Source organism: Hippoglossus stenolepis, chromosome 17 (assembly GCF_022539355.2).
Source record: "Hippoglossus stenolepis isolate QCI-W04-F060 chromosome 17, HSTE1.2, whole genome shotgun sequence".
NCBI lineage: Eukaryota > Metazoa > Chordata > Actinopteri > Pleuronectiformes > Pleuronectidae > Hippoglossus > Hippoglossus stenolepis.
In genome coordinates, this window is record NC_061499.1 from 3,748,651 (window position 1) to 3,771,188 (window position 22,538).

The 22,538-nt window shown below is 39.8% G+C and overlaps 1 protein-coding gene and 2 pseudogenes across 2 annotated transcripts; all 3 read right to left on the reverse strand.

Moving 5' to 3' along the window:
* The window catches only part of LOC118124619, a 268,444-nt pseudogene extending 257,642 nt beyond the window's left edge, over window positions 1-10,802 (reverse strand).
* The window catches only part of LOC118124614, a 478,051-nt pseudogene that overhangs the window by 426,308 nt on the left and 29,205 nt on the right, over window positions 1-22,538 (reverse strand).
* LOC118124642 (major histocompatibility complex class I-related gene protein-like) lies at window positions 1,535-20,166 on the reverse strand. Of its 2 annotated transcripts, XM_047344197.1 has the most exons (8): window positions 20,000-20,156; window positions 18,261-18,521; window positions 16,576-16,854; window positions 15,059-15,361; window positions 13,801-13,902; window positions 13,435-13,452; window positions 12,788-12,872; window positions 1,535-1,673 (listed from the first exon to the last, which is right to left on the reverse strand). In XM_047344197.1, the coding sequence occupies exons 1-7, from the start codon at window positions 20,052-20,054 to the stop codon at window positions 12,793-12,795; spliced, it is 1,098 nt and encodes a 365-aa protein (XP_047200153.1). In that variant the 5' UTR covers window positions 20,055-20,156; the 3' UTR covers window positions 1,535-1,673; window positions 12,788-12,792. The 2 variants fall into 2 exon arrangements, with proteins under 2 accessions (XP_047200153.1, XP_047200152.1); XM_047344196.1 differs by lacking the exons at window positions 1,535-1,673; window positions 12,788-12,872; window positions 13,435-13,452; window positions 13,801-13,902; window positions 15,059-15,361 and adding exons at window positions 2,580-2,698; window positions 3,047-3,148; window positions 4,326-4,628 and having other exon boundaries at window positions 20,000-20,166.

Genomic DNA, 22,538 nt, shown 5'->3' on the forward strand with positions numbered 1-22,538 from the left:
GTGTAAAATGTCTTTGTCATTTTCCTGTTGAGAGTAACAGGTTTGACCAAATAGCTTTTTCCTTGCTGCTCTTACAGGTCAAATCCACATTAGTTTATTCTCTGGGACAATAATGAACATTTGAACTTTCACAGATGTGTTGAACTTTTCTACACGTTGAATCACAAAGAGGCAGAAATCCCAGAGAACATCAGAGACTTTATTAAAAACAGAAGTACAAAAGGAATGAAACAGCAAAGCAGCTTAATGTAACATTTATTTATAAAAACCCAACAAGAAGAGAAATTGAGCCTCAACGTTCAGTTTCACACTGTAAAAATGAAAACTTGAAATTGTGTTACTGCGATTTCTAAATATAATCAACAGAGATTATTTAATGGATTTGTAAACGTATTTGCTTCAACTAACTTTACTAAGTTAAATTTGTAAAGTTGCCGAAGTTGCCAAAGTTATGTTGGAAAACACAAAACACAGGAAATATTAACAGAACATTTCATATGAGATACTTAAAACATCCCACAACACTTTTATAATCTCCACTAAAATGAACTTATAAAGGTTAAGAACACAGCAAAGCATGAATCTAACCAAACAAAAACAAAACAAGCAACTCTGGATTAATTAATTTCTTGTTCAGGCCAAATTAGAAATAAAATCGGAATATTTACACATCTGGAAAACTAATTTTGTACTGACGCTCGTGTTGTGTGTCCGTGTGTGACAACAACTCATCATTGTGTGTAATTTGATGTTACTTCGTATAAATCATGAATCAATATATTTCCTGGAAAATGAAATTGAATCATTAACTGGATGATTTGTGTCTGAGTCGAATTATCAAGACGATTCACCACAGTGATGATGAACAACTTTCTGAAACTGTCAAAGTGACCTGCAGTAATCTGAGCAGCGACAGACAAAGAGCTGCTGCTGGACTCACAAAGAGCCGTTCTCCTGTTTGTTCAAAGCTCAGTGAAGCTCGACCGTCTGCAGAACCACAACTGGAGAATCAGCTGTTGTCGTCCCGATCAACAAAGTCACTCACGCTGACGAGTCCCAGCCGCAGCTGCTACAGAGCTCTGGTCGCCTGTTTATTTGAATTCTATTAACATTGATTGCATCACTTGTCCAAATCACACCAGATTCAACACTGCACTTCCTTGGGCCCTTAACAACACACAGGTCAAGTGTGAAGCTGATAAAATGAACGGTTCTCGAGATTCGTGAGTCACATACCAACAGATTTATGGAATCATGAGACAGATTATATTTCCAGACCCTAAGATGTGGATGTGTTGGTGTCTATATATGTACATTTAGATTTGTATTATTTAAATTATTTTACAAGGATGCCCCAACACCAGGAATATAAAACTGTAACTAAGACGATCTTTAAATTAACTGCATGTGAACAGTGTTGTGATACTTTCATTGTTTTTGAAAATGTGTTTTAGTAATAATCCTCATTTGGGAAGTTTACATTTCTTATTTTTAACTAAAAGATCAAATTTAATAGACGCCACCATTTTTTTTCTTCATATTTGTCAGCTGTGTTGTTTGTATTTCAATCAATGTCTGACCCTGAATATCAGTTTATGATTTGAGTGATGAATAATCAATGAGTTCCCAGCGTAAGGGGGAGACTGTGGTGACACTGCTTCTCGTCCATGAACCTAAAGAGAGAAAAAAGAAATAAAAATGAAATGTTCAGTTCCACAAAGCCACGTATTTTATGTATTTACAGTATTGAGACCTAATATTTCCATGATTCTCTCAGTGAAATTAAAGTTTACTCAGAAAAAATACACTGATCTTAACTTGATAAGCCCTTAATATTGGGTTTATTAACATTTTAATTGTTGTGTCACTGCTGATATTTGAGTTTTAATTCAATATTTAATCTGTCCTATTAACGTGAAGGTTTCTGATCTGTGCCTTGCTCTCAACTGATTTTTTATTTCTAATTAAAACAGAGGTTTTACACATGATCACACATATGTTACTTTGCACTTAGTTTGAGGCAGTTTTGTTTAACAGATGAAGCAACTCACTGTGTTCAGGAGGACGTCTCACTTGGAGAATTAGAACCTTGTTCACCTGATTTCAGCGGCTGTGAGGCACCTGGATCTGTTCCAGCTGTGAGGTCAGAAACACATCGTTAGTCCATCCTCCTCTGAACAGACACTTTTATTACAAACAACCAACACTGCAGGGAACAGTCCTGAAAACTCTCTGCAGCACAAAATGAACCCTATCTAATCTACAGAGGGTTTACTAGAGTCCTGCACTGGGTCAGGTTCCTGTGGGGAGCCTCGTATCCATTGAAATAAATATGGGCAGTAGTGTAGACAAGGCCTAAGTGAACATTTGTGGCAAATTTAAAGAAATTCCCTCGAGGCATTCCTGAGATATCGTGTTCACAAGATGGGGACGAACGGATGAACAGCCTGAAAACATAACGCCTCCCTGACTGTCGCCGGTGTGGACCAGTACAAAGTGGACCAGTACAAAGTGGACAAGTACAAAGTGGACCAGTACAAAGTGGACCAAAGAGGTGTTGGGGGTGTTTTATAAAACTGGACATGTTAGTACTTTCAGCTGCTGTGCAAACGTGACGTGATGTCCTCATGAAGCATGTTAGTATAAAAAGAAAACAGAATAGAAATAGAAGTTTTACTTACCAGGTGAGGACATTGGGCTGAAATAAAAAGAAAATACAAATGATTTCAGTTATTACAGTAAAAACACAAACAGAATTGTGTCATGTTTTTCTCTCGTGGCGATCCTCCTCAAACGATCGACAACATACTGTCACTTCTTATTGTTTGTGTGCTGGACGCTGTGTGCAGAGCTTTTTATAAACAGTCTGTGGTGCAGAGGGAAGTTAGAAAACTTTGTGTGAACCCTGCAGCTCTTGAAACAGATGTTGGTGTGTGAGGAACTGAAGTTTGTTTCATGAGGTTTGATCTGAATGAGCATTAATTAGAAAGTCTAAAATCAAAGCACCAGAAACATATTGGACAAAGCTTCTGTGTTGGTCTCTCACCTTTCTTCCTCCTGTACACGATGAGTCCAATGACAGCGCTGACGACAGCGAGAGCGACCACTGCAGTGATGATGATGATGGTGGTCACGTCGGTGGGCTTCTCTGTTGAGCAGAATGAAAAAACAAAGCATCACAACCTGAACAGATGAAGCAGGTTGGACGACAAGAATCTCCCTGAACCACAATCCTGTCGTGAGACACAACAAACACACACAGACACTAAACGTGTGAGTTTGTCCTGCTGTTGTTTCTACTTTCAGTTTTCTTCTGTACATAATGACTGTATCTGTGCTTATTCACGCTGGTTTGTCTTAAACTTTACTTCCAGTAACTAAATCATTTCATGGACTCATCTTCTACAACAGAGCAGCAGTCGAGTCTTAACAGTGACTTTAATGTTCACATGTTGAAATCATAGACTAATGGAAATAAACACAGACGACACGTCTCCACTTCCTCCCACTTTCCAGAAATGAAGCTAAAATATCCCGGATACGCGCCATCTTGCACATTTGGACTCTGCAGTAGTGAACGGAGGAATGGAGCCACGGTAACGAGGTCCCGCCGATACACATGCTCTGTCAATCATGAGCTGTCAATCACGAGCTGTCAATCACGAGCTGTCAATCATGAGCTGTCAATCATGACATTTCACCCTGTTTTTATAGCATCAATCAGCGACCGAGACGCTTTGGCTTCACTTTTGAGGAGCCGTCATGTCGTCCATCTTTATTTACAGTCAATGGTTGAAATGGTTATAAACTGTGTGAAGAAATGTCCCTAAATGTCTGTTGTTACTCGAGGTAAAGAACGAGAGATTTGTTTGTTTTTTCTGCTTCATTAATTCTGTAGAATAAAAGTTTTCATATCAAACATCCACCCTGATCCCAGTGTGTCTGTGAAAGGCTCACATCTGACCAATGATAAATCAGTCTGGCTCTAGTTGAGACCTGCAGAAACACTTCATGGAATAAAATCATACAATCATACAAGTCAATTTAAACATTTATAAATGTGTAAATCTAATTGATCAATGATAATAATAATAGTAATAAAATCCTCAGACACTGTTGCAGACACATTAAAACTAACTTAATTTTTCAGGGTCACATGATGATGAAGGGGGGGCACATGCACTGGTTTAACACTGATCTAAATTTATTCATATACATTGATGAAAGAAAACTTCTCCTGCTACACATCAGCCAACATGACCTGCAGGACTGTTACTGTAGATGAAATGTGTGTTTCCCAGCGTCATCACTGGTTCAAGTCTCACCTCTGTTGGACTCGACTGAGTCTTTGTCCAGTTTGGTGACGATGTCCTCCTTCACACCAGAGATCTGGAACACACAGTCGTACCTCCTCCAGTCTTCAGGGGAGATTGATGAAACCTTCAGGTCAGCGCTCATCTGGAAGGTCCCGTCATGGTTGGGTCGGACCTCTCCGAGGTCCACGTCCTCATGAAGCTCCTCCCCGTCTTTCCTCCAGAACAACATGACTCTGTCGGGGTAGAAACCTGTAGCGTGGCAGCTGACTGGAGAGGAGGGAGACTTCTGGAGGAGAGAAATCCTGGGAAGCTCTGGGGAGGAAAAAGAAAGACAGTTTATGGGTTATTATAATGTATTGCAAACTAATAACATCATTCCTGTTTGATTCCATTTATTTTGCATTAGTCATGTCTGTTAATATACGAGACAAGTGAACAAACTGAGATGTGAGTGAGAGACAGAGGCTGAAGTGATGCAAAGACACTGGGGTGGACGATATGACGTAAAAGTAATATCACAGTATTTATTGACAGGTTTTATATCACAATATTTATGAAGTAAACTTCATGTAGCGGACAGGTCCTGATCACTTCTGATTAATGTTGGTATTTTTTGTTAAGGTGCAAAGTGAGTGCAGGTCGGTCGGGCAGTGAGGAGGGAGGACACTCCGGCTGGGTCTCTATTCAGGGGCGGCATCCTTCAGAGGACCCGGTCTAATCCAGTCATCAGTGACTCCAAGTGAACTGTGCCAGATGTAATGAAGTTCCCTAGGGGCAGTCCTATTATGTCACATTCATAGTAACATGAGGTCACAGGACCTTGACCTTTGACCTCCAGGCACCAAAGTCTAATCAAAAACCGATCAATCTTTGAGTCAATGTGAAAGTTTGTACCAAATCTGAAGCTGATCTTACGATATCATGTTAAAAAAAACATAAACATACTTTGTGTGGCTACCGTGACCTTGACCTTTGACCTTTGTCCACCAAAATGTATTCAGGTCATTTGTGAGTCAAAGTGAATGTTTGTACTAAATTTGAAGAAATTCCTACAAGCTGATGTTAAGATATCACATTAAAAAAAAAAAAATTGTTTGAGGACACTGTGACCTTGACCTTTGACCTTTGACCCTTGGCTACTAAAATCAAGTGAGTTAATCCTTGAGTCAAAGTGAATGTTTGCACCAAATTTGAGGAGATTCCCTCAAAGCATTCTGGAGATATCATGTTCAGAGCAATGGGACGGACGACCCGAGAGCATGATGCCTGCGGCCACTAGGTGTCGCCAGAGCGGAGGCATGAAAAGAGCAGAGAGAGAGAGAGAGAGAGAGAGAGAGAGAGAGAGAGAGAGAGAGAGAGAGAGAGAGAGAGAGAGAGAGAGAGAGAGAGAGAGAGAGAGAGAGAGACAGAGCGATGATAATAGACAGTGAGCAGACTGAGTCCCAGCTTCTGTGTATTTCTCTCGTTCGCTGCCACAGAGAAAGAAAGAGGAACATTAAGTTGATGGAGGTTCTGTGATGTCACCTGTTCTCAGCAGAGAGCTCCTCCCCAGCTCCAGGAACTTCTTCAGCGAGGAAGGACACTCCTGGAGGAGGAAGTTCTTAAGATATGCGAGTTCAGCTTTATCCTGATCCCACTTCAGTTTGCTGATGACACTCTTTGGTGTTGGAGCGATCCACGTCTCTGTCTCCATGTCCAATGATATGAAGTCTTCTCCATTATAACCATGCTGATTAAAACCTTTAACTTCTCCAGTCTCATCATCATATTCACATCCAGTCATCTGCTGGTAAATGTGAACACCTGAGAGAGAGACAGAGATCTGAGCTGTTATTATCACATCTTCACCACACACACACAGAGAGACACAAACAGAGAGACACACAGAGACACACACACACACAGAGACACAGAGAAACACACACACACACACACAGAGAGAGACACACAGAGAGACACACACACACACAGAGACACACACAGAGGACACACACACACAGAGAAGACACACACACACAGAGACACACACACACACACACACACACACACACACACACACACACACACACACAGAGAGAGACACACACACAGACAGACACACACACACACACACACACACACACACACACACAGAGCATACACATCCACACATCCACACATCCGCACACAGACACAAACACACTCACACACAGACACCCACTCACACACAGACACACACTCACACACACAGACACACACACACAGACACACACAGAGAAACATACACATCCACACACAGACACAGACACAAACACACTCACACACACACACACACACACACACAGACACACACAGAGAGACACACACACACAGAGGACACACACAGAGAGACACACACACACACACACACACACACACACACACACACACACACACACACACACACACACACACACAAAGAGAGACACACACAGACAAACATCCACATCCACACATCCGCACACAGACACAAACACACTCACACACAGACACACACAGACACACACAGAGAAACATACACATCCACACACAGACACAGACACAAACACACTCACACACACACACTCACACTCTCACGCTCACAGACAGACACAAACACACTCGACACAGACACACACACACACACACACACACACACACACACACTCACACTAACACTCACAGATACACACACACACACACACACACACACACACACTCTCTCACGCACACAGATACAAACACACTCACACACACACTCACACAAACACTCACAAACACAGACACACTCAAGCACACAGACACACACACGCACACACTCTCATTCACACACACACACACACACACACACACACACACACACACACACACACACACACACACACACACACACACACACACACACAGTACAAACCTCCACCAAGGCCCAACAGTCACTCATAAGTATCAGTCCCCTAAACGTGTCTTATTTGTTTCATCAAGATCCGCGAGTTACTCTCTGAAAATCAAGGAAAACGTTGAAAAACCCAAAGAGATAAAAGCTGTTCCTGGATCAGCCCCTGATCTGCTCCTGAGTTTCATGAGTTCTTCTCTGACCCACAACACATCCTTCCACAGAGTTTACTGATAACAACTAATTCACAGTTGTTGATCTTTATTATTTTCTGCTGATCAGGTCAGAAGTTAAATGTCTTTTTCAGCACTACAGTATATAAATGTCTTCTGGCTTTGACTCTGTGTTTGGGTGAATCTAATCTAACGTGTAATTCTCTGCTGTGTTTATTACTTTGTGGACTGTGGTCAGCACAGGGACGTTCATCTGTTGCTCTCCTGTTTATTTTATATATTTAAGGTTCAAACTAATCATTCTTGTTGATTATGTATTTTTTTAATTAATCAATTACTTGTTTAAACTGAAGAAAATATCAGAAAGTAATGAAAATGTCTGTGACTGTTTTTAATTCATCAAAAAGTACGAGAAGCAACAAACTCTAATATTTAACAAACATCACAAAACATCTGAGATTTTTACTTGATAAAAAAAATCTGATCATTTAAAAATCTATTGATCACATGTTTGATTAATTAGTAAATATTTTGGATCAAATCTAATTAATGAAAATGTCTGTGTGTGTGTGTGTGTGTGAGTGTGTGAGTGAGATTGTATGTGTCTGTGTGTGTGCGTGCGTTTATGTGTGATTGTGTGTGTGTGTTTGTGTGAGTCTGCGTTTGATTGTGTGTGTGTTCATGTGTGTGAGTGAGTGTGTATGTGAGTGAGATTGTATGTATGTGTGCGAATGTGTGTGTGCGCGTGCGTTTATGTGTGATTGTGTGTGTGTGTGTTTATGTGTGTGCGTGTGATTGTGTATGTGTGTGACTGTGAGTGTGTGTGCGGGTGTGTGTGTGTGTGTGTTAATGTGTGAGTGCGTGTTAATGTGTGAGTGCCTTTGTGTCAGCGTGCGTGTGATTGTGTTTTGGTGTGTGAGTGTAATTGTGTGTGTATGTGATTGTGGGTGCATGTTTATGTGTGTGAGAGTGTGAGAGAGAGTGTGTGTATGTATTTGAGAATGTGTGTGTATGTGTATGTGTGTATGTTGTGTTATTATTAGAGAGTGAAATGTAAACAAACCTCCAGTTTGGTTGAAGCGTTCCTTTAAGTTTTCCATGTGGACTTTGAAGAAATGCTGTTCACCCAAAGCACGCTGAGTGTTCGTCTCCCAGAACTGTGAATCAGCTGCGTTTATCATCCAGTCCTGTTTGTGTTCTGCTTTCTTTGTGTTGCTGTCATAGTGAGCCATCTGAACTTCATCAACCAAACACACAGCCACAAACTCTGGAAGGTTTTGGACTTGAGAGGACCCAGTGAGGAAAAACTTCAGAGAGTGAATCCCTGCAAGAAAAAGTTCAAGTCATGACTTTAGTTTTCAGACTGTTTTATAAATCACTCAGAGTCAAGAAGACATGAAGCACATTCAAAACAACTTCAGCTGTTGTGAGGTAAACAAACACAAAAACACATTCATAGATAAAACGTCTGCTCCAGAGTCCAGACTCTCTTTACTTTGAATATTCTGCTACGTCTTAAAAATGGATTCAATCTAACGAGTCAAATGTTTAATATTAGAAAATAATATTTTCTACTGCTGAGTATTTAATGTGAAGTGAAACTACTTCAATTTCCAGTTACTCGATGAGACTTTTATTCTTAAAGTCCTTAAATAGTTGGTTTCTCTCTCTTTATATATCAATATATATTTATCGATATATACACATATACATTTATACTGGACCCAGTGAACAAAACAAAGTGGGACATTGTTACAGGAAGGACTATTTTTTAAATGTATAGACTCAGAAAATATTTGACAACAATAACAATATGACAACATGTTCATTAGGTTGTCAACAACATTTCTGATTCAGATCCATCGACTGAAAATAATTCATCTGTATGTTTGGCTCTGATTCCGAAGATGTCAAAGTCAAATACTTGTGACAAAGACATATAATTGAGACTTGATGTTTCAATGTTGAACATAAGCTTCATTATAAATAACTATGAATCTAATAATGCGTCCAAACAGAACTTGAATTAAGAAAATAAACGTATGGTTTTTTAGATACATTTTTTTAAATGTAAAGATAAATGCACATCTTCTTTGTTTATTCTGTAAAAATACACTTGGTGCATGTGAGCAAACATAAAGGCTGATACCTTCATATCTGTGACAGACTCACATCAAGCAGTCAGGCTTCAGTGCAGATGTTATCACATTAGAAAGTATTAACAGACATCTGTCATGTATTCATCATGGAGGCAGCCTCGTCCTGATTCTTTGTCTCCCTGCTTCTTTTCACTGACATCATTTACATTAGAGATGAATTTGTGTTTTGTGTTAGTAACAATGTGTGTTGATTGTATTGGAGGAGGAGGTCACATTGATAACAGATCATTAATTCGTAATATCTCATGTCAGTGATGCTACTCACGGTCTTTATCAGCCTAAATGATGTTGAACATTGAACCAACAAAGCAGGAAGCTCAGTTTGTGCTCAGCAGCTTCCTGTTACTATGGAAACAGCGCCATCTACTGACTACAATAACAAACCCAAACCTGAGTCGTCGCCATATTTGTCAGTTTACAGTTTAGATGAATAACTGAGGTGTTTGAGGCACTGGGAGATGAATCATAAATAATTAAAATGATGTTCAAATAAATATATTTACATAAATAACAGTCTTGATTCATATCAACAGACTGAACCTGTTATTTCTTCACAACTTTTTATGAACCAACATGAAACATGAGACACGTCATGAACAACTAAGTCTGAAATAATAAAGTTCATAATGTGCACAAGACAAGAAACTCTTTGTTTTATCGCTGAGTTTAAACGTGGCTTCGTTTTTCACTGTTTCTTGATTCATCGAAGTCTGTTGGACTCTTTCGCTTCAGAATCGTCCAGAACCAGCTCGGACCGTGTCGATCTTAATGGTTCTGACCAGAGTAAGAAGTCAAGTAACGGTCAGGATCCAAAGAAAGAAAAGTCCCTGTTCAGTTGATCTTTTCAGAAATAGAATATAATCTTTCCTTCTTACATGAGATCGATGACATTCACTAACATGAACTTTTAAATCATGTCTTTGAAACGTTACTAAACTTCTAAAATCTGCAACGAAGGAACCAAACATCAAATATTACAATAGACCTCAAATCATTTTAGTGTCTTTTAAAAACATGGAGCATTTTTCCTTTCACTTCAAATCGACCAAATAAAATAAAATAAAGTAGAAACGTGGACTTTAACTCACGTGCCGTCGCGCTGTGTGCTCCTGCCAGTAGAAGCAGGGACAGTACAGTGAACATGGTGAGCGGTGGTGTATTCCTCTTTGCTGGACTGAAGGTAGATGAGTTCTTTTCTCCACAGAGAGACGGACCGTGGAGACAAGAGACGAAAACCAGGTGAGACGAGGACAAACTGTGAGGCGGGGACATCCTCTGAGCCAATGGGAATTTAGGATCAGCCTCCACGTCACTTAAAACTGGGTGAAAAGAAAAGTGAAAGTAAAGATCTGCTCGTGAGGATGTGTTTGTGTAGAGTGAGTGTGAGCGAGAGATAAGTGGATCTGCTCATGTCTGATAATGAAAACACACTCAATCACAAAGTGGTTTTACACACGACTACAAAAACAACTGTATAATAATAATAATGAGACTATTAAAGACAGCAGCAAATCAAACATGAGAATTTACTTGATAATAAAACCACCACAATCATTTTCTTGTCATGTGTAAAATGTCTTTGTCGTTTTCCTGTTGAGAGTCACAGGTTTGACCAAATAGCTTTTTCCTTGCTGCTCTTTCAGGTCAAATCCACATTAGTTTATTCTCTGGGACAATAATGAACATTTGAACTTTCACAGATGTGTTGAACTTTTCTACACGTTGAATCACAAAGAGGCAGAAATCCCAGAGAACATCAGAGACTTTATTAAAAACAGAAGTACAAAAGGAATGAAACAGCAAAGCAGCTTAATGTAACATTTATCTATAAAAACCCAACAAGAAGAGAAATTGAGCCTCAACGTTCAGTTTCTACACTGTAAAAATGAAAACTTGAAATTGTGTTACTGCGATTTCTAAATATAATCAACAGAGAATATTTAATGGATTTGTAAACGTATTTGCTTCAACTAACTTTACTAAGTTAAATTTGTAAAGTTGCCGAAGTTGCCAAAGTTATGTTGGCAAAACACAAAACACAGGAAATATTAACAGAACATTTCATATGAGATACTTAAAACATCCCACAACACTTTTATAATCTCCACTAAAATGAACTTATAAAGGTTAAGAACACAGCAAAGCATGAATATAACCAAACAAAAACAAAACAAGCAACTCTGGATTAATTAATTTCTTGTTCAGGCCAAATTAGAAATAAAATCAGAATATTTACACATCTGGAAAACTAATTTTGTACTACTGCTCGTGTTGTGTGTCCGTGTGTGACAACAACTCATCTTTGTGTGTAATTTGATGTTACTTCGTATAAATCATGAATCAATATATTTCCTGGAAAATGAAATTGAATCATTAACTGGATGATTTGTGTCTGAGTCGAATTATCAAGACGATTCACCACAGTGATGATGAACAACTTTCTGAAACTGTCAAAGTGACCTGCAGTAATCTGAGCAGCGACAGATAAAGAGCTGCTGCTGGACTCACAAAGAGCCGTTCTCCTGTTTGTTCAAAGCTCAGTGAAGCTCGACCGTCTGCAGAACCACAACTGGAGAATCAGCTGTTGTCGTCCCGATCAACAAAGTCACTCACGCTGACGAGTCCCAGCCGCAGCTGCTACAGAGCTCTGGTCGCCTGTTTATTTGAATTCTATTAACATTGATTGTATCACTTGTCCAAATCACACCAGATTCAACACTGCACTTCCTTGGGCCCTTAACAACACACAGGTCAAGTGTGAAGCTGATAATGCCTGACCCTGAATATCAGTTTATGATTTGAGTGATGAATAATCAATGAGTTCCCAGCGTAAGGAGGAGACTGTGGTGACACTGCTTCCGTCCATAAACCTGAAGAGAGAAAAAAGAAAGAAAAGTGAAATGTTCAGTTCCACAAAGCCACGTATTTTATGTATTTACAGTATTGAGACCTAATGTTTCCATGATTCTCTCAGTGAAATTAAAGCTTACTCAGAAAAAATACACTAATCTTAAATTGATAAGCCCTAAATATTGGGTTTATTAACATTTGAATTGTTGTGTCACTGCTGATATTTGAGTTTTAATTCAACATTTAATCTGTCCTATTAACGTGAAGGTTTCTGATCTGTGCCTTGCTCTCAGCAGATTGTTTTATTTCTAATTAAAACAGAGGTTTTACACATGATCACACGTATGTTACTTTGCACTTAGTTTGAGGCAGTTTTGTTTAACAGATGAAGCAACTCACTGTGTTCAGGAGGACGTCTCACTTGGAGAATTAGGACCTTGTTCACCTGATCTCAGCGGCTGTGAGGCACCTGGATCTGTTCCAGCTGTGAGGTCAGAAACACATCGTTAGTCCATCCTCCTCTGAACAGACACTTTTATTACAAACCACCAACACTGCAGGGAACAGTCCTGAAAACTCTCTTCAGCACAAACTGAACCCTATCTAATCTACAGAGGGTTTACTAGAGTCCTGCACTGGGTCCGGTTCCTGTGGGGAGCCTCATATCCATTGAAATAAATATGGGCAGTAGTGTAGACAAGGCCTGAGTGAACATTTGTGGCAAATTTGAAGAAATTCCCTCGAGGCATTCCTGAGATATCGTGTTCACAAGATGGGGACGAACGGATGAACAGCCTGAAAACATAACGCCTCCCTGACTGTCGCCGGTGTGGACCAGTACAAAGTGGACCAGTACAAAGTGGACCAGTACAAAGTGGACCAGTACAAAGTGGACCAGTACAAAGTGGACCAAAGAGGTGTTGGGGGTGTTTTATAAAACTGGACATGTTAGTACTTTCAGCTGCTGTGCAAACGTGACGTGATGTCCTCATAAAGCATGTTAGTATAAAAAGAAAAAACAGAATAGAAGTAGAAGTTTTACTTGCCAGGTGAGGTACACTGGGCTGAAATAAAAAGAAAATACAAATGATTTCAGTTATTACAGTAAAAACACAAACTGAATTGTGTCGTGTTTTTCTCTAGTGGCGATCCTCCTCAAACGATCGACAACATACTGTCACTTCTTATTGTTTGTGTGCTGGACGCTGTGTGCAGAGCTTTTTATAAACAGTCTGTGGTGCAGAGGGAAGTTAGAAAACTTTGTGTGAACCCTGCAGCTCTTGAAACAGATGTTGGTGTGTGAGGAACTGAAGTTTGTTTCGTGAGGTTTGATCTGAACGAGCATTAATTAGAAAGTCTAAAATCAAAGCACCAGAAACATATTGGACAAAGCTTCTGTGTTGGTCTCTCACCTTTCTTCCTCCTGTACACGATGAGTCCAATGACAGCGCTGAAGACAGCGAGAGCGACCACTGCAGTGATGATGATGATGGTGGTCACGTCGGTGGGCTTCTCTGTTGAGCGGAATAAAAAAACAAAGCATCACAACCTGAACAGATGAAGCAGGTTGGACGACAAGAATCTCCCTGAACCACAATCCTGTCCTGAGACACAACAAACACACACAGACACTAAACGTGTGAGTTTGTCCTGCTGTTGTTTCTACTTTCAGTTTTCTTCTGTACATAATGACTGTATCTGTGCTTATTCACGCTGGTTTGTCTTAAACTTTACTTCCAGTAACTAAATCATTTCATGGACTCATCTTCTACAACAGAGCAGCAGTCGAGTCTTAACAGTGACTATAATGTTCACATGTTGAAATCATAGACTAATGAAATAAACACAGCGACACGTCTCCACTTCCCTCCACTTTCCAGAAATGAAGCTAAAATATCCCGGATACGAGCGCGCAATCTTTCACATTTGGACTCTGTGCAGTAGTGACGGAGGACTGGAGCCACGATAACGAGGTCCCCCGATACACATGCTCTATCAATCATGAGCTGTCAATCATGAGCTGTCAATCATGAGCTGTCAATCATGACATTTCACCCTGTTTTTATAGCATCAATCAGCGACGAGGCGCTTTGGCTTCACTTTTGAGGAGCCGTCATATGTCCATCTTTATTTACAGTCAATGGTTGAAATGGTTATAAACTGTGTGAAGAAATCCCTAAATGTCTGTTGTTACTCGGGGTAAGAAACGAGAGATTTGATTTTTTTCTGCTTCATTAATTCTGTAGAATAAAAGTTTTCATATCAAACATCCACCTGATCCCAGTGTGTCTGTGAAAGGCTCACATCTGACCAATGATAAATCAGTCTGGCTCTAGTTGAGACCTGCAGAAACACTTCATGGAATAAAATCATACAATCATACAAGTCAATTTAAACATTTATAAATGTGTAAATCTAATTGATCAATGATAATAATAATAGTAATAAAATCCTCAGACACTGTTGCAGACACATTAAAACTAACTTAATTTTTCAGGGTCACATGATGATGAAGGGGGGGCACATGCACTGGTTTAACACTGATCTAAATTTATTCATATACATTGATGAGAAAACTTCTCCTGCTACACATCAGCCAACATGACCTGCAGGACTGTTACTGTAGATGAAATGTGTGTTTCTCAGCGTCATCACTGGTTCAAGTCTCACCTCTGTTGGACTCGACTGAGTCTTTGTCCAGTTTGGTGACGATGTCCTCCTTCACACCAGAGATCTGGAACACACAGTCGTACCTCCTCCAGTCTTCAGGGGAGATGGATGAAACCTTCAGGTCAGCGCTCATCTGGAAGGTCCCGTCATGGTTGGGGAGGACCTCTCCGAGGTCCACGTCCTCATGAAGCTCCTCCCCGTCTTTCCTCCAGAACAACATGATGCTGTCGGGGAAGAAACCTGTAGCGTGGCAGCTGACTGGAGAGGAGGGAGACTTCTGGAGGAGAGAAATCCTGGGAAGCTCTGGGGAGGATAAAGAAAGACAGTTTATGGGTTATTATCATGTATTGCAAACTAATAACATCATTCCTGTTTGATTCCATTTATTTTGCATTAGTCATGTCTGTTAATATACGAGACAAGTGAACAAACTGAGATGTGAGTGAGAGACAGAGGCTGAAGTGATGCAAAGACACTGGGGTGGATGATATGACGTAAAAGTAATATCACAGTATTTATTGACACGTTTTATATCACAATATTTATGAAGTAAACTTCATGTAGTGGACAGGTCCTGATCACTTCTGGTTAATGTTGGTATTTTTGGTTAAAGTGCAAAGTGAGTGCAGGTCGGTCGGGCAGTGAGGAGGGAGGACACTCCGGCTGGGTCTCAATTCAGGGGCGGCCTCCTTCAGAGGACCCGGTCTAATCCATTCATCAGTGACTCCAAGTGAACTGTGCCAGATGTAATGAAGTTCCCTAGGGGCAGTCCTATTATGTCACATTCACTGTGACCTTGCCCCTTTACCTCCAGGCACCAAAATGTAATCAATAACCAATCAATCTTTGAGTCCATGTGAAAGTTTGTACCAAATCTGAAGCTGATCTTACGATATCATGTAAAGAAAAACATAAACATACTTTGTGCGACTTCCGTGACCTTGACCTTTTGACCTTTGTCCACCAAAATGTTTTCAGTTCATTTGTGAGTCAAAGTGAATGTTTGTGCTAAATTTGAAGAAATTCTTTCAAGCTGATGTTAAGATATCACATTCAAGAAAAACCTATTGTTTGAGGACACGGTGACCTTGACCTTTGACCTTTGACATTTGGCTACTAAAATCAAGTGAGTTAACCCTTGAGTCAAAGTGAATGTTTGATCCAAATTTGAGAAGATTCCCTCAAAGCATTCTGGAGATATCATGTTCAGAGCAATGGGACGGACGGACGACCCGAGAGCATGATGCCTGCGGCCACTAGGTGTCGCCAGAGCGGAGGCATGAAAAGAGCAGAGCGAGAGAGAGAGAGAGAGAGAGGGAGAGAGAGAAGAGAGAGAGAGAGAGAGAGAGAGAGGGAGAGAGAGAGAGAGAGAGAGAGGAGGGAGGAGGGAGAGGAGGAAGGAGAGAGAGAGAGAGAGAGGAGGGAGGAGGAGAGAGAGAGAGAGAGAAGAGAGAGAGAGAGAGAGAGAGAGAGGAGGGAGGAGAGGGTGATGGTTGATGGAGGTTCTGTGATGTCACCTGTTCTCAGCAGAGAGCTCCTCCCGTGCTCCAGGAACTTCTTCAGCCAGAAAGGACACAGCTGGAGGAGGTTGTTCTTAATATATGCGAGTTCAGCTTTATCCTGATCCCACTTCAGTTTGGTGATGAAACTCTTTGGTGTTGGAGCGATCCACGTCTCTGTCTCCAGGTCATATGATATGAAGTCTTCTCCATCATAACCATGCTGATCATAACCATTAACTTCTCCAGTCTCATCATCATATTCACATCCAAACATCTGCTGGTAAATGTGAAGCCCTGAGAGAGAGACAGAGATCTGAGCTGTTATTATCACATCTTCACCACACACACACTGAGAGAGACACACACAGAGAGACACACAGAGACACACACAGAGAGACAGAGAGACACATTCACACACACACACACACACACACACACACACACACACACACACACACACACACACACACACACACACACAGACACACACACACACACACACACAGAGACACACACACACACACACACACACAGAGACACACACACACACACACACACACACACACACACACACACACACACACACACACACACACACACACACACACACACACACACACACACACACACACACATATTTCTGTAGCATCAAACTAGAACCTCCCTCAGTAGAACACAAACCTCCACCAAGGCCCAACAGTCACTCATAAGTATCAGTCCCCTAAACGTGTCTTATTTGTTTCATCAAGATCCGCGAGTTACTCTCTGAAAATCAAGGAAAACGTTGAAAAACCTAAAGAGATAAAAGCTGTTCCTGGATCAGCCCCTGATCTGCTCCTGAGTTTCATGAGTTCTTCTCTGACCCACAACACATCCTTCCACAGAGTTTACTGATAACAACTAATTCACAGTTGTTGATCTTTATTATTTTCTGCTGATCAGGTCAGAAGTTAAATGTCTTTTTCAGCACTACAGTATATAAATGTCTTCTGGCTTTGACTCTGTGTTTGGGTGAATCTAATCTAACGTGTAATTCTCTGCTGTGTTCATTACTTTGTGGACACACTGTGGTCAGCACAGGGACGTTCACCTGTTGCTCTACTGTTTATTTTATATATTTAAGGTTCAAACTAATCATTCTTGTTGATTATGTATTTTTAATTAATCAATTACTTGTTTAAACTGAAGAAAATATCAGAAAGTAGAGAAAATGTCTGACTGTTTTTAATTCATCAAAAAGTACGAGAAGCAACAAACTCTAATATTTAAGAAACATCACAAAACATCTGAGATTTTTACTTGATAAAAAAAATTCTGATCATTTAAAAATCTATTGATCACATGTTTGATTAATTAGTAAATATTTTGGATCAAATCTAATTCATGAAAATGTCTGTGTGTGTGTGTGTGTTTATGTGTGTGAGTGAGATTGTGTGTGTGTTTGTGTGTGTGACTGTGAGTGTCTGTGTGTGTGCGGGTGTGTGTGTGTTAATGTGTGTGTGCGTGTTAATGTGTGAGTGTGTTTGTGTGAGCGTGCGTGTGATGTGTTTTGGTGTGTGAGTGCAATTGTGTGTGTGTGTGATTGTGGGTGCGTGTTTATGTGTGTGAGAGTGTGAGAGAGAGTGTGTGCATGTATGTGAGAGTGTGTGTGTGTACGTGTGTGTGTTGTGTTATTATTAGAGAGTTAAATGTAAACAAACCTCCAGTTTGGTTGAAGTGTTCCTTTAAGATTTCCATGTAGTTTTTGATGGACTGCTGTACACCCAAAGCATTCTGAGTCTGACTCTCCCAGAACTGTGAATCAGTTGCGTTTAACATCCAGTCCTGTTTGGGTTCTGCTTTCTTTGTGTTGCTGTCATAGTGACCTACCTGAACATCATCAACCAAACCAACACCCACAAACTCTGGAAGGTTTTGGACTTGAGAGGACCCAGTGAGGAAATACTTCAGAGAGTGAATCCCTGCAAGAAACAGTTCAAGTCATGACTTTAGTTTTCAGACTGTTTTATAAATCACTCAGAGTCAAGAAGACATGAAGCACATTCAAGACAACTTCAGCTGTTGTGAGGTAAACAAACACAAAAACACATTCATAGATAAAACGTCTGCTCCAGAGTCCAGACTCTCTTTACTTTGAATATTCTGCTACGTCTTAAAAATGGATTCAATCTAACGACTCAAATGTTTAATATTAGAAAATAATATTTTCTACTGCAGAGTATTTAATGTGAAGTGAAACTACTTCAACTTCCAGTTACTCGATGAGACTTTTATTCTTAAAGTCCTTAAATAGTTGGTTTCTCTCTCTTTATATATCAATATATATTCATCCATATATACACATATACATTTATACTGGACCCAGTTAACAAAACAAAGTGGGACATTGTTACAGGAAGGGCTTGACTATTTTTTAAATGTATAGACTCAGAAAATATTTGACAACAATAACAATATGACAACATGTTCATTAGGTTGTCAACAACATTTCTGATTCAGATCCATCGACTGAAGATAATTCATCTGTATGTTTGGCTCTGATTCCTAAGATGTCAAAGTCAAATACTTATGACAAAGACATGTAATTGAGACTTGATGTTTAAATGTTAAACAGAAGCTTCATTATAAATAACTATAAATCTAATGATGCGTTCAAACAGAACTTGAATTAAGAAAATAAATGTTTTTTCAATACATTTTTTTAAATGTAAAGATAAATGCACATCTTCTTTGTTTGTTCTGTAAAAATACACTTGGTGCATGTGTGCAAACATAAAGGCTGATACCTTCATATCTGTGACAGACTCACATCAAGCAGTCCGGCTTCAGTGCAGATGTTATCACATTAGAAAGTATTAACAGACATCTGTCATGTATTCATCATGGAGGCAGCCTCGTCCTGATTCTTTGTCTCCCTGCTTCTTTTCACTGACATCATTTACATTAGAGATGAATTTGTGTTTTGTGTTAGTAACAATGTGTGTTTATTGTATTGGAGGAGGAGGTCACATTGATAACAGATCATTAATTAGTAATATCTCATGTCAGTGATGTTACTCACGGTCTTTATCAGACTAAATGATGTTGAACATTGTACCAACAAAGCAGGAAGCTGTTTGTGCTCAGCAGCTTCCTGTTACTATGGAAACAGCGCCATCTACTGATTACAATAACAAACCCAAACCTGAGTCGTCGCCTTATTTGTCAGTTTACACAGTTTAGATGAATAACTGAGGTGTTTGAGGCGCTGGGAGATGAATCATAAATAATTAAAATGATGTTAAAATATATATATTTACATAAATAACAGTCTTGATTCATATCAACAGACTGAACCTGTTATTTCTTCACAACTTTTTATGAACCAACATGAAACATGAGACACGTCATGAATAACTAAGTCTGAAATAATAAAGTAGAAACGTGGACTTTAACTCACGTGCCGTCGCGCTGTGTGCTCCTGCCAGTAGAAGCAGGGACAGTACAGTGAACATGGTGAGCGGTGGTGTATTCCTCTTTGCTGGGCTGAAGGTAGATGAGCTCTTTTCTCCACAGAGAGACGGACCGTGGAGACAAGAGACGAAAACCAGGGGAGACGAGGACAAACTGTGAGGCGGGGACATCCTCTGAGCCAATGGGAATTTAGGATCAGCCTCCACGTCACTTAAAACTGGGTGAAAAGAAAAGTGAAAGTAAAGATCTGCTCGTGAGGATGTGTTTGTGTAGAGTGAGTGTGAGCGAGAGATAAGTGGATCTGCTCATGTCTGATAATGAAAACACACTCAATCACAAAGTGGTTTTACACACGACTACAAAAAACAACTGTATAATAATAATAATGAGACTATTAAAGACAGCAGCAAATCAAACATGAGAATTTACTTCATAATAAAACCACCACAATCATTTTCTTGTCATGTGTAAAATGTCTTTGTCGTTTTCCTGTTGAGAGTCACAGGTTTGACCAAATAGCTTTTTCCTTGCTGCTCTTACAGGTCAAATCCACATTAGTTTATTCTCTGGGACAATAATGAACATTTGAACTTTCACAGATGTGTTGAACTTTTCTACACGTTGAATCACAAAGAGGCAGAAATCCCAGAGAACATCAGAGACTTTATTAAAAACAGAAGTACAAAAGGAATGAAACAGCAAAGCAGCTTCATGTAACATTTATCTATAAAAACCCAACAAGAAGAGAAATTGAGCCTCAACGTTCAGTTTCCACACTGTAAAAATGAAAACTTGAAATTGTGTTACTGCGATTTCTAAATATAATCAACAGAGAATATTTAATGGATTTGTAAACGTATTTGCTTCAACTAACTTTACTAAGTTAAATTTGTAAAGTTGCGAGTTGCCAAAGTTATGTTGGAAAACACAAAACACAGGAAATATTAACAGAACATTTCATATGAGATACTTAAAACATCCCACAACACTTTTATAATCTCCACTAAAATGAACTTATAAAGGTTAAGAACACAGCAAAGCATGAATATAACCAAACAAAAACAAAACAAGCAACTCTGGATTAATTAATTTCTTGTTCAGACCAAATTAGAAATAAAATAAAATCTGAATATTTACACATCTGGAAAACTAATTTTGTACTAATGCTCGTGTTTTGTGTCCGTGTGTGACAACAACTCATCATTGTGTGTAATTTGATGTTACTTCGTATAAATCATGAATCAGTATATTTCCTGGAAAATGAAATTGAATCATTAACTGGATGATTTGTGTCTGAGTCGAATTATCAACACGATTCACCACAGTGATGATGAACAACTTTCTGAAACTGTCAAAGTGACCTGCAGTAATCTGAGCAGCGACAGATAAAGAGCTGCTGCTGGACTCACAAAGAGCCGTTCTCCTGTTTGTTCAAAGCTCAGTGAAGCTCGACCGTCTGCAGAACCACAACTGGAGAATCAGCTGTTGTCGTCCCGATCAACAAAGTCACTCACGCTGACGAGTCCCAGCCGCAGCTGCTACAGAGCTCTGGTCGCCTGTTTATTTGAATTCTATTAACATTGATTGCATCACTTGTCCAAATCACACCAGATTCAACACTGCACTTCCTTGGGCCCTTAACAACACACAGGTCACACTGCATGAAAATAAGTATTTGTGTCAGATACTGTCGCTGCGAATTTTGGTGGAATTTCAGGTTAACGGCTGTTCACAGGAATCTGCAGGCAGCACAGAAAACTGCCAGTAACTGCCGGGGTGTGGCAGGGTTCCAGTTTCTGGCAGTTTTACAAGCCTGAGAATGTTGGGAGGTGACCCCCTGCTCCTAAGCCTAGGGAGGCTTTCACATGTAAATGACAATGCTGTGAGCTTTACAAATGCAAATCAGGATAGTTTCACTCAGTGGTGCAGAGGTAACACCTTTTTCTAAAAGTACTAACTAAGGTACCAACTAAAATATCTGGCGTAAGTACACCAGGCTTAAAATAAATATAAAATCTGAAATTGTAGCTTATATAGATTTCCCTTATGAATTACATTGTATACCATGAGCAAAGGTCAATGCTATAAACATTTTTTAAAACCACTGTACAGTTTTTTAAGAGAAGTCTTTCTGCTGACACCAAAACACTGTGCTCCCTAACCCTAACTATTTCAGTATTCCATTAAAACACTCTCAGCCAATGTGACTTACAATAAGTGCATTCAACTATGAGGGTACAAACACAGAACAGCAAGAATCATGTAAGTACATTAACTTAACACCAGAAAGAATAAACTGGTCCTCAGTCACATACTCATCTCATATAAATGTAAAGTACAATTTAAAAACTGTTATAACCGCTGCTTCAAAAGTGAAAAGGTCATTTGTGAAGTTTTACTCTGAAAACGTCACACTCCGCTTCATGCCACGTCACTTGTTAACGTCAGCGCGTTAGAGGGCTGGACCAATCACAGCCTCGTGAAGGAAGCGTCTGTCTCCCGCAGACAAGAAACTAGCGGCTCGT

Coding starts and splice junctions, on each gene's coding strand:
- LOC118124642 (XM_047344196.1), bottom strand. CDS start 20,054: ATGTTCACTGTACTGTCCCTGCTTCTACTGGCAGGAGCACACAGCGCG. Junction 18,522..19,999: donor AGCACACAGCGCGACGGCAC/GTGAGTTAAAGT, acceptor TGTTTCTTGCAG/GGATTCACTCTCTGAAGTAT. Junction 3,149..4,325: donor CTCAGTCGAGTCCAACAGAG/GTGAGACTTGAA, acceptor TCTGCTCAACAG/AGAAGCCCACCGACGTGACC.